This window comes from Akebia trifoliata, chromosome 3 (genome assembly GCF_017979445.1).
Source record: "Akebia trifoliata isolate Shusen 1 chromosome 3, ASM1797944v1, whole genome shotgun sequence".
In the NCBI taxonomy this organism is placed as follows: domain Eukaryota; kingdom Viridiplantae; phylum Streptophyta; class Magnoliopsida; order Ranunculales; family Lardizabalaceae; genus Akebia; species Akebia trifoliata.
Genome location: NC_141377.1, coordinates 51155451 through 51167998, shown reverse-complemented (window position 1 = coordinate 51167998; position 12548 = coordinate 51155451). Strand labels below are relative to the sequence as shown.

The 12548-nt window shown below is 35.3% G+C and overlaps 3 protein-coding genes across 6 annotated transcripts in view; 1 reads left to right on the top strand and 2 right to left on the bottom strand.

The window, feature by feature from the left end:
• LOC147407787 (disease resistance RPP13-like protein 4) overlaps window positions 1-12548 on the bottom strand; it is a 67888-nt gene that overhangs the window by 44446 nt on the left and 10894 nt on the right. The gene's annotated exons all lie outside the window — the stretch shown is intronic.
• LOC147407788 (aspartyl protease family protein At5g10770-like) lies at window positions 2382-6049 on the top strand. Its single transcript, XM_086436534.1, has 2 exons — window positions 2382-2506; window positions 4535-6049. The coding sequence occupies exons 1-2, from the start codon at window positions 2434-2436 to the stop codon at window positions 5779-5781; spliced, it is 1320 nt and encodes a 439-aa protein (XP_086292660.1). The 5' UTR covers window positions 2382-2433; the 3' UTR covers window positions 5782-6049.
• Window positions 8662-12548, bottom strand: part of LOC147407784 (disease resistance RPP13-like protein 4) — a 39980-nt gene continuing 36093 nt past the window's right edge. For both annotated transcript variants that reach the window (XM_086436542.1, XM_086436543.1), the window contains exon 3: window positions 8662-11449. In XM_086436542.1, coding sequence (XP_086292668.1) covers window positions 8853-11444 — 2592 coding nt within the window. In that variant the 5' untranslated portion in view covers window positions 11445-11449 and the 3' untranslated portion in view covers window positions 8662-8852. The remainder of the gene's footprint in view (window positions 11450-12548) is intronic.

Below are 12548 nucleotides of genomic sequence, written 5' to 3'. Positions count from 1 at the left end.
TAATTTCTAACAGAAACAGATCCAGCGCATGGGTCGGGTGATCTGATATCCGAATTTAATGGGTTTGGACAACTCGAGTAGATCTAAACCGAAAAATGAATTGAATATGATTTGCTTGATCCGAATCAGAATCAAATCCAATACAGATGTCCACCTAGATCTGAATGATATATTACTTTAAATTTTTTTCAAAAGGATTGGGATCCATGGTTTTTAAACTCGGTATCGCATCTCATCTCGTTCAGCTTTGATACCGAGTTGTCTCGGACGAGTTTTCTGATACGTTTGAGACATCTCGTGAGATAACTCAAAAAATTATGCGTGAGACGTAAAACTCAGTCAAAAAAATGACTTTGTGAGTTGGTCTTGTTCAGCTCTGATATTGAGTTAACTCAGACAATACATCTCGGTCTCGAACAAGTTTAAAAACCATGTTGGGATCCCTGATTTATGTGCATCTTGATAACACAAATCTAAGACATGCTTATCCTAAGTATAAATCTCAACCATTTAATATATGTTTTCAAAATATATTTTTCTTCTACTTTAACACAACGTAAATTCTTATAAAATAGAATAATATACTAATTAACAAAAAAGTAAAGAAAAAAATGTTAAACGGTTGGAGATATCGATCCGATTCAATCATAATGGACCAAATATGTATTTCCATTTGTTTTGACTTGGTCGAGTAGATTCGACTAGTGCAATTAAAATCATCCCAAATTCGTTCAAAAGGTTTTAACATAAATAAATAAATATGTGTATGTGTTTAAAAATAATTATTTATTGTAAAACCCGACTTTGTATTAATTATACAAACTTTTAAAATCTTAACATTTGTTTGAAAACTTGCTCTTCATGAAGAATGTCATTTCAAACATTATCTAGGTCGTTCTATTTCTTGGATATAAATCAATTCTACCTTAGAGTGATCAGCCATGTATTTTTGTGTAGTTTTTTCCTTGGGATTTCTTTACCGTTTTGCTTGTATACATCCTAATGAGCAAACATGTCTTATTTTAGAAAGAAACCAAAACATTCCCAGTTGGGAAGTAATTAACTTAGTGCATGTGATTTAGTTCCTAACACTTGACAAAAAAAATTCATTTACTCAATATATTTATTATTACACAATTTATTTGATGTACTCAAGATGTAAATAACAGAATTTGAAATTTAAATAAAAATGTGACATTATCCATAATTTAATTGTTTTTATAGATTATGTTTTTCATTTTTTAAAGGTCATTTAAAACATCCAAACTGGGACCATAAGCTTACAAGCCAGCCCAAGCCAAACTAGCCCGATGCCCATTGATTGGGTCAGCCATCCAGGATTTGATTTCTTCCACTTTACCATGACCTAGACCCAAATCATTACTGTGAAGCATGGTTTCAAAACTCGGTTTGACGTCTCTTCTCGTCCATGGATGAGACTGAGTTGTCTTGGACAAGACAACCCATTAAACTTGGTTTACATTGATTAATTTACATATATTTAAATTAAAATAATTATAATTTTGTAATAAAATGACATAGATTAATAAATGTTTAGTCATAAAATAATGTATTTATTTATATAATAAAAATCTAAAATCTAAAAAATTAATTATTTTAATCAAAATCTACAAAAATCCCAGTTGATTCAACCAAGTTTTACTAACTCGGGGCGAGATTTTCAAAATATAATCTGAGATCTCTCGCGAGATGATGTGAATGTTGAGCCAATAATGTGGGGTTGACGACACAAACAACCAATCAAAACTACCCAAACGACACTAATTGCACGGCACTTTATATACATTTGGCGGGTCTCACACGGTGTAAACTCGATTACTAGTTGCAGGCTATTTATTTAATAAAAGATTCCTTTTAGATTATCCCTTCGGAATATTGTATCAAATCCTCTATCAGGCCAATGCAACTGGTGTTAAATATAGTCTAGAGCGGAGCCCTCATATATGTGGATGTGGTGTCAAGTGTGCCCAAGAAGACTCCACAAAGACTAGGCTAATTCCAGTTTTAATACCTCCAAAGTCAACCTATAATTGGGACAAATCATGAATATCATTTTTATATGTGAACATGAGATCCCAACCATTATAACATATTTATGATCTTAGTCTTCATGAGCACATAAGTCTTCTATAATTGAATATTGTTTCTTTCTATCTTGGCCCAACGCGGAAAATAAATGCAAAGCTGAAATAAATGCAACTATGACCCCTTCCTCTCCATGCCCTCACTTCCCCTATGTATAAATGTAAATATGTATAATTTACAGGAATCAAGATCAAGGGGACTGAAGTGGCTTGATAGAGCAGACTCATACGGCCATTATGGGTTCCTCCTTCTTCCATTGTTTACATTTCCTCTTCTATTCATTCCTGCTGTTTGAACAAAGCGTACGCCTACGGTGGGCGAGGGACAATGAAGAACCATCATGTTATTGAAATCAAATCCCTACTAACATCAACTGTTTGCTCTGATTCCTTCACCAAAGGTAACTAAACACATAAACTAATGGTGCAAGTGATGCCCAAGACATTTTTTCCCTTATAGATTAATATGTTTAAATGATAAACATGCGATGAAATCATCACGGGGATAGTTAGTACACATTCCAAACACATGGGTGGAGCTCTCCATCACTTGTTGGGATCATGGTTATAAAACTCGTTTTGGTGTCTCATCCATGAACGAGACTGAGTCGTCTCGACTCTCAAATAAGTCGTCTAATTTATTCAAGTCGTCTCCTTCAACAATGAGACGATGAAATGACCCTTGAAAAACACATCAGGTTTAGGAGGACTTGTCTATCCATATTATTGGTGGGCGATACCAAGACAAATCGGACGAGTCGTCTCGGTCTCGGACTAGATTTAAAACCATGGTTGGGATGCTAGGGATTTCCAAGAAAAATGCATGCTTAGGAAAATATGTGTTAATCCCTAGAGGTCTGGAACTAGTTTCTAAGAAATTAATATATGTTTTTATTGTACTTTTTAACTAATTCGGATATTTTCAAAATATAAGTGATTGGTGTTTGTTTTGTTCATTATAACTTTTAGTCCCGCGTGGACTATGAGAAATACTTACTTTGTCTTTATATAACATTATACTTTACTTGTGTAGTAAAGTAACTAGAGCCCCATGCTCATACAAGGCCCAACCAAAACCCAGGTGTGACACATGCAATCATCATGCACAGGGGGATTTGCGCACCCCCGTGCAAATCCTCCCTTTCTAGCCTCGTGTGTGTGTGTGTGTGTGGGATTGGTCATGTCTAAACACGAATTTGCCCTAATATTTTCTCTCCTTATTTGCAATAAGGAGCGATCTAAGCTGTTCACTTTCTCTCAACCATTATGAGTGTATGCTTGGTTTGGGATTTGATTGTTGTATCCTGTGTAGAAAATATGAATTTATTGATAATTCTTGGATGATTCTTACAAAAACCCTAGTAGGGTATTTAAAGACATTACATCAACCAAGATATATGAAAACTACCTAATATAAATATTCTAGAATATCCCAATTGATATATTCTAAATATCAATATATATTCTAGAATATCCTTCATCACAACCTTCCATTTTTTATGAGAGACACTAACAATAATACAATGTATCTCATGTATCTTAATACAGTGCATCTTATTCTCTAACACCCTGAAGGGTATTCTGCTGCAAGCAACTACATCGAGATATTGTCTGTGGGGTATGATATACTCTTAAGGACAATGACTTATCATGCCTCAATCTTCTTGTTCACTTTTTGTTTTATTTTTTGTTAGTGCATCTACCACTTTTCTAACACTTTTTACTCAAATCCTAAAGGTCATGTCGATGGAGAGCCTCAACTGTGAGTTGAGCCTAGAAAGGATAAAAAAGTCCAAGTTTTAAATGTTACTCTGTTGACAACTAAGCTAGCTGGCACCCGTTTTTCCTTCCTAAGGAAAGTTTCCCGACGGCCCATCCATGTGACATTCAAAGCCATGATTCTATGCCACGAAGACATTGTTGACAAAATTTTAAGAATCCTAGGAAGAAATTAAAAAATATATATTTTTCAACGTTGGATTTTAATTTTAAATTCGCAAGCTGGCCGTCCATTTTTTTAGTATTGGATGAAATGGAAAAAAAGTTATTCTTTTGCTTTTTATTTTCTATTTTTTTTAAAGTCTGATGTACAAAGTACAAGAGAGTGGAACTAGTGTGAGTGCGTGAGGATGGGACGGGTGACAAGGGAGTGTTATGATTTATAACCTGTAGTAGATTTGAAATCTTACCGACGTAGTCACACTAGCCTCATGCGAAGATTATTGCCATTATCATCAAAAACATGTTCAAAGTGATTAATTTTGAAATATTAACTAAATGATAGTTGTATGGAATATCTTTTTCTAGTTTGAGGCCAGAAAAAGATGACCTTGATTCATCAGTGGTCACACTATGGTAAGACCAAACTTTGCTCCATTCTGCCCACCACTCCATTCACATTTAACATAATCTTTTAATTGACATTTCAGGTCCAAGACGATCACCCGCAACACTAAGAATGGCTCACGTAGATGGGCCTTGTGCACCACTGAACCACAGGGCCAACACAAAAACTCTCAATCCCCTCCAAATCCTCCTCCAAGATCAAATCCGTGTACGCTACCTCCACTCCAGGATCTCCACACAAGTAAAAAACACTGAAGAGCAAGTAATCCCAGTCAGTCCAGGCAACTCCTTTGACACTGGCAATTTCATAGTTACCATCGGATTTGGTACGCCCAAGCTAGACCTTTCATTGGCATTTGACACTGGCAGTGACTTGACTTGGATTCAATGCCAACCATGTGTCAGTTGCTATCCTCAACGAGACCCCACATTTGACCCCTCCAAGTCATCATCATATTCCAATATCTCTTGCAGTTCTATGGAGTGTTCCCAGCTTAAGTCGGGCACTAGTAGTGACCCTAGATGCTCCTCCACCACTTGTGTCTATCAAATCCAATATGGTGATCAATCATATTCCATTGGATACTTTGCACGCGAAGCATTAACGCTAACATCTTCCAATGTATTCCCCAATTTCCAGTTTGGTTGCGGTAAAAACAACCATGGATTATTTGGGAAAATAGCAGGGTTGCTTGGCCTTGGACGTGACAAGATATCACTTGTATCTCAGACTAGTCAAGAGTTTGGAAAAATATTTTCTTATTGTATCCCACCAACAGCAAGCTCCACTGGTTACCTAGCATTTGGAGCCACCACCAAGACAGGTCTCAAATACACATCTTTATTAACAGACGCAAGAGAACCGTCCTTCTATTTCCTCAACCTATTAGGTATAAGTGTGGCAGATCAAAAATTAGCAATCCCACCATCAGCATTTACCTCTTCGGGGACCATCATAGACTCTGGCACCGTAATCACTCGTTTGCCACAAACAGCTTATTCGGCACTTAAGTCAGCATTCCAAAATTCGATGTCGAAGTATCCATCTGCTCAACCAGATTCACTTTTGGACACATGTTATGACCTTTCTGGGTTCAACACGTTCATAACACCAAAGATAACGTTGCATTTTGATGGTGGTGTTGATGTAGACCTAGACAAGTCTGGGGCATTGTATACATTAAGTGCATCACAGATTTGCTTGGCTTTCGCTGGAAACACCAATGCCGATGACCTGACTATCCTTGGAAATACACAGCAGCGAGCATTGGAGGTGGTCTACGATGTGGCCGGGGGAAAGATAGGATTTGGGACAGGTGCTTGTAGCTAATTATGAGAATTGTTCCCTTCCTCTTTCACAAAGCAAGAAGAAGTCTAAGAATAGGTAGATAAATAAAATGAATGAATAAGAATTTGGGCTAGAAACGGGTATTTGGAATGAGAACTAGTAATGGAAAACCTTCAACAACTATATTACAAAGCTTGTTTCATTGTCAGTTTGTAGTGTAGAATTTATATTTGATCAGTTGTTGTTGTGCCAATTTGTTCTAGAATTTATATTTGATCAAATATTATATGAAGGGCCCTGTCATTAGTCATGATTATTGTTAAAGTCTTCTAATGAAACTCAACTTTACTTAAAATTTAGCAGATTTGTAAAACTAATTAAAATTCCTATTATATGAAGGTTTCTAAATTCCCAATTGGAAACCTAATAGGGCTGGATAGTCCCCTTCATTCCTAACAATTAGGAATTAAAAATCAACAAAATTGGGCCCAAAACTTGCTTGGACGATCTTAGTTAGAGGATTTGGGAGAATGTTTTCTCCTAAGTCTAGTAAATTAATATAAAGGTAACTATCCCTGTAAGCTCTTATGCATGAAGAAAGGTAACCATTTTCTAAAGGGCAAACACTAAATCTTATTCTTGCATTTATATTATAATGTATCCACACACATATATAATTATTAATGGATTATCATGTACTAGAATAATTTCATATCCTATCCACCAATTTTGATCAAAATATTATATGTTGAAACGAAGTAATTTTATCGTGCATAGAATGGCTTACTTTCATCCCCAAAAATGCCTTATATCATATGTTGGAGTTTAATAGTTGATGAATAGGGATTGGATAGAGACATGTTCCTCTAATCAAATTTGGACTCTGTACATCAAATCAAGTGTTGAGATCAAACCACTTGTGTTTGTTCAGGAATATTAGTAGCAAGTGTTAGCTCGGTACCACACTTCTTCATCGAGATTTCATTTTTGATAAAATCGAAGATGAGCTTTGAACATTAAAAATTCCAAACAATGGGTGATGCAAATGATGGTTGAAATGGGAGGATGCTTTTAAGTATCCAAGGAATCCTAAAGACACCATTTTAAGTACAGCCAGTTATGTCAATTATTTCAAAATTTTAATTTAAAATGACCTTCAATATACCCTTTAAACACTTTAAAATTACAAATGGCAACAAGGTCCCCTGATTTCCTTCTGAAATAATCATTAAAAAATGATTATTTATTTGGAATTTGGATTTCCTTTTCGTGCCATATGGTTTTAAAACTCATTTTGACATCTCATCTGGTCCATGAATAATCATATAAAAAATTGATTATTTATTTGGAATTTAGGTTTCCTTTTTGTGCTATATGATTTTAAAACTCGTTTTGAAGTCTCATCTCGGCCATAAAAGAGATAGAATTAAATTTAGTAAGAAGTTAATAAATAAAAACACTAGAAAATGTCCCTGAATGAAGGGTCCCAATGCTCAAGCTTTATTGATTTTTTTTATTTTGTTCAAAATCTTATTTTCACAGCTCTTTAAGAATGAAACTCTAGCCAAAAGCCTAAAAAATTTGTCTCAATGACATGACCTCGACAATTATATAATCCGCCACTATAGACCAAATTTCTTGTAGTTAAAATTTTCATGATCATTATTCATCTTTAAAGTTTAGGAATTACTTTTAAACCATTTAGCACATTCTTGTTAGAAAGCAACAAAATAATAGGGGAATTGAAAGGGGTCTCCTTAATGGGATGACTTCAATATTTTCTTTCATCATTTCCCAAGGTTTGGAAGCTTTTTATGCTTGCATCACTTAGTATTTTCTCACCATTTTCTCACCCTTTCGCACACTCATATGTATTTAAATTGGTAAATTGAAATATATCCAAAGCCTTTACTTCAAACACTACATTTAAATTCAAAGATGCGCACACACACACATGCAAAGAAATAGGTAAGCATTTATTGTGTAAAAGACCAACATACATTTTTCTTTTTCACTAAAAGACAAAATGGGTAGGAGTATTATTAAAAAGTGAATATGGTGGAAAATGTTAATATCCCCAAGAGCTATTGGACGTTAGCATTGCAACAGATTTTGAAGCATACTGAATTACGAAAATAAAAGGAGAGTTACTTTGCAACCACAATAAATATGACTAATTGGATAAACAAATTTTTATTTACTCAAAGACCCCATTCTGGAGTCACAAGAGTAAATGCAGTATTCCAGCATTTTCTCTCTTCCACTACCAAAAAATCCAAATGTTTCACCTTAAAAATTCATTTGGAAATAGAACTTTGATTTGCAGAGCCCACCACAAAGGAAAAAAGCTGTCTTAGCCCCGCAATAAAAAATCAATACTGATCTAGTATTTGTTGTTCATGTTGGACATGAATATACATTGTACTTGATTTGTTCCTAAGTTGCCATCCAAAGTAATTTTTCCTTCAAAGTAGAATGACTTCTTTTGTGTTGGAACCTTGAAGGATCAAACAAGGAAGTGCTTGATGTAAAAGGAGGCAAATTTCCATGCTATAGTATTAGATATTAAAGTGTATCCAAATGGGACCTTAAAAATCATTTAAGAAATTTGGGTGTAATAAGTAAAAGTTGGCTGCCAATAGCAGGTTTCTCATTTTATAACATGGAAGAAACAAGCAAAGAAGAAGAGTATTTGGTCTGTTCTATGGTGAAAGAAAGCAAGAACATGCATACCAGCGATAAAGCTTTCGATACACACATTGTAACATTAGGTGCGATTAACGTCAATACAATAGCTTTGCACCACTTGATCTTAATCTTCAACATACGGATCAAAGGCTAGACATGCACTTGATCTAGAAATAAATCGTTTGATCATATTGATGCTTGATCAAATGGACAAGTCCAAGTATAACGGGTGAGGTGAGAGGGATTCAACATCATCAAATTAAACTCATTGGGAAGCAAGATGCCTCTGTCACGGCTCAAATAAAATGCTAAAAAGAGAGGAAATAATACTTGGAGACTTAATTTACAGAAGAATTGTAAGACTTAATATAAATTAAAACAAACAAGGCAAGAAATACATCACACAACAATCAAACATACACATATTATTCTTCTTTCTTCCTCCAAGTGCAAGTACCATCTTGGTCCACCTCGTAAGGGAGAAACGTCAACTTTGGACACTCCACAACTCTTAGGAGTTTTAAGTAGGGTATTGCTCTTTGCATTCTCGGCCACTCCTCTTCCAGTTCATACAACTCCTGCAAAATTATGAACTCCAATTTCCATAACTCTTCTTCATTCCTTCCAAAGAAGTCTGGATTCAAGTGAGCAATATTACCATCACAAATAACAAGATAACGTAAATTGGGGAGAGAAGTCGGATTGAGCCAAACGGGTGCCCTTTTTCCTGGATAGCGCCACAGATAAAGTTCTGAAAGCTGGTGAAGCGGCAGAAGTTCATAATCCACTATCTTTGATAGTAGAAGCTGATCGTCACTGCAAGAGCGTGAAAAATTTATTACTAAACACATCAATTGTGTGAGCTCTGACAACACCTTTAGCTCCCCTTCGTCTATTTTATCTGTTTTATCGATGTCCAGAAAAAGTTGCCGGAGTTGAGTCAATTTCTTTAAACTAGATAAATGAAACCCATCCTTGACTATCGAATTCAAAGAAAAACCGAACATAGACAATTGTTGAAGGTTTTCGATCTCCCATGGGAGGCATTCCATAGACCAACAACCAAATAACATCAAGATGCTCAGTTTATCCAGAGATCCTAGATTTTTTGGCAATCTCTTTAAATTAGGACAATCAAGTAGAAATAAAATTTGGAGGCTTTGAAGGTTTCCAATAGAAGCTGGAAGTCTTTCCAATCCGGAGTCTTGTATCTCAAGACTAACAAGATGCTGCAATGATCCTATCCCACTCAACCAATCTACTGCAGGGGGTTCAGATGACTTTTGGAAATGAATATTCAAAACCCTCAACCGTTTTAATTGGCATAGTTTTGATCCCATATTTTGAACAAACTCCTCACTTTCTTTTACATCAATCCCTGTCACTGTCCGCAATGATTTGAAATTCATTTCTTCACTAAAGAAATTCTTATCCATATTCGACATCATGCCTACCCGACGTGATTGGATACTATATGACTGACCTCCGCCCCCATCACTGATGCAAATAAAATTTTCTTCCATTGCAATCCTTCTGATCATTTCACGTACCAAGTCATGTACTTTAAACACATAAAAATTTGAGCCAACATTTTCATGCAGTAATAAACAACGACTAATTAATTCATCAAGATATTCTTTTCCAACTTCATATGCAGACCTTGAGTTTTCCCTTCCTCGAACAAAGCCCTCACCAATCCACCATGCAATAATCTGGAATGAAAGTATTTCACTATCTTCTGGAAATACGGCCAAACACAACATACATGGTTTCAAATGCGATGGAAGCTCATCGTAACTTAATTCTAGCACAGAAATGATGGGTTCACCTTTCTTATCCAACTCTTCTTTCAAATTTTTAGATATTCCCCCCCACTCACTGGTCGAACTTCCTTTATTGATCATCATTCCTCCCACTACTTTGATCGCCAATGGGAGCCCTCCACATCTATCCACAATCTCTCGACCGATGTGCTCAAGCTTTGGATCCGGACACTGACCTCCCGCCCTTGCAAATGCTATTTTTGAGAATAATAACCAACTGTCCACATCAGAGAGAAGCTGAGAATGATGTATGCATGTCTTAGTGGCTCCCATTGAAAGAGCTACATCCTCATTCCTAGTCGTAACAATGACACAACCAGTCCTTTGAGGCAAAATAGACTTCAAACTATTCCACCATGAGCCTTCATCTGGCCTCCATACATCATCCAGGATAACCAAACATTTCTTTCCCTCCAGCAACTGTTGTAGTTCCTTCAATTGATCATATAGATCTATGTTAGCCAAGTCTCTAGGCTCACTAATGCTTTTCAACATATTCTTGATTGAATCTTCAAATTTGAATGTTTGTAAAACAGTCACCATTAAGACATGATCGAAGTAATTCTTTACATCACCATCATTGTGTATCTTTTGAGCAAGGGTGGTTTTGCCGATACCACCCATTCCAACAATTCCAATGATGTTTAAGGACACATGTGTTTTTAAGATCCAATGCTTAATTTTCTTCGCATCATAGTCCAAACCCACTATTTCAGCATCATTCACCAAGTCTGGGTATCTCAATGGTCGATTATTCGCTAAATGTTCGTCGTTCAGAAAGACTGAATTTGTAGGAAGGTAAAAACCCATCCTCTCTCTATGATTTCGAATTTCTTGATTTATCTCACCCAGCTTCTTTCCCATTCGATAACGGAATTTCCAAAATGAAGGAGAGCAATAGTGCTTGAATTTTGAAGCTCGTTTTCTTCTTTTTGAATTGAAAAATAACTCACAATCTGATATCATGTCCTCTGCATCATATAGTAACTCTCTAAATTGTCCCACAACTGTCTTAAGAGGTTCCTTGTGGTCCTTCCTTCTCATTTTCTCCACACGTTTGATGTAGCTTTGCATCAACTGAAGCTCTTGATTCACGGCCTTAAACTGCTTATGGAACTCAAGCACGTGAGAACCTTCATTTTTGAGACTTTCGACCAAGTTTTCTATGAGAACATTGATGACTGCATCCAACATTTTTCCTGCACATATAACATATTTTTAAAATGTTAAAATAGGGGCATTTAATCCAGTTTATTAATATTGACTTTTAAAATTCAAGTTCAAATCTATACCATAAAAAAATAAAAAAAATAAAAAAATAAAAAAAAGATTAATCCATCATTATATTGTATGCTCTATATCCATTTGGTAGCCGATCATGTTTTTGGGTGCTACATGGACATTCAGTCGATATGGATAGGTGGTCCTTTGATTCTTCGAAGATTAAAAAAGCATATAAATATAAATAAAGAGTGCTGATAATATGACGCGGTATTGGTGCATGCCCTTAACACGTTTGCTCACAGCCTAACAAATGTATGACATGTGGCGTGAATGACATCAGAAATAGAGGGATTCTCTCTCTTGCCCGCTGGCCACATAATTATTTTCTTAGATTTCAAATCTTAGAAAGGGTTGTTGGGCCCACATTGATTATCACATTTATAAACCAACAACACAGCCTTTTAGATTTCATGAAAATATTCATATTAAAAAAAAATTATTTAAAAAATGTTATTTTTTTAGCATGATCCAAGGTGTTGAAAATGGACAGCAAGAGAGCAACCAAATCTAAAAATAAAATTCAACGGTGAAAAATAACTAATTAAATTTTTTTATTTTTAGAGTTCATATAATTTTGTCTTCTACAACTCCATTTCATCAAATCATGTTTTTGAATGTCACAAGGTGATTAGAGAAAACGACGTTAGCCAAAAACTGAGTCATATTATCAAAATTCATAAATAAATGAAAGTATAGCATCTACCATATTTGTTTGATAAAATAATACTAAAGATGTGAATGCCCATTTTCTTCCTATTGGATATGAGTAGGGCTGGCAACAGATCAGTTCGCTACCAGATCAATACCAATCCAATATCGACCCGAAATTTTTTAAACATGTACCCAATCCGATCGGATTAGTGAATATGCGAATCGAATCTGTCTGTTTCATTTCATACTTAATCTGAAATCGATCTGATCCAAACACATGCCTTATTTTCAAATAATCAATGTTCAAAAAAGTTTAAAAATATAAATCATATAAAATTTTAAAAAATCCACTTCTCAACTACA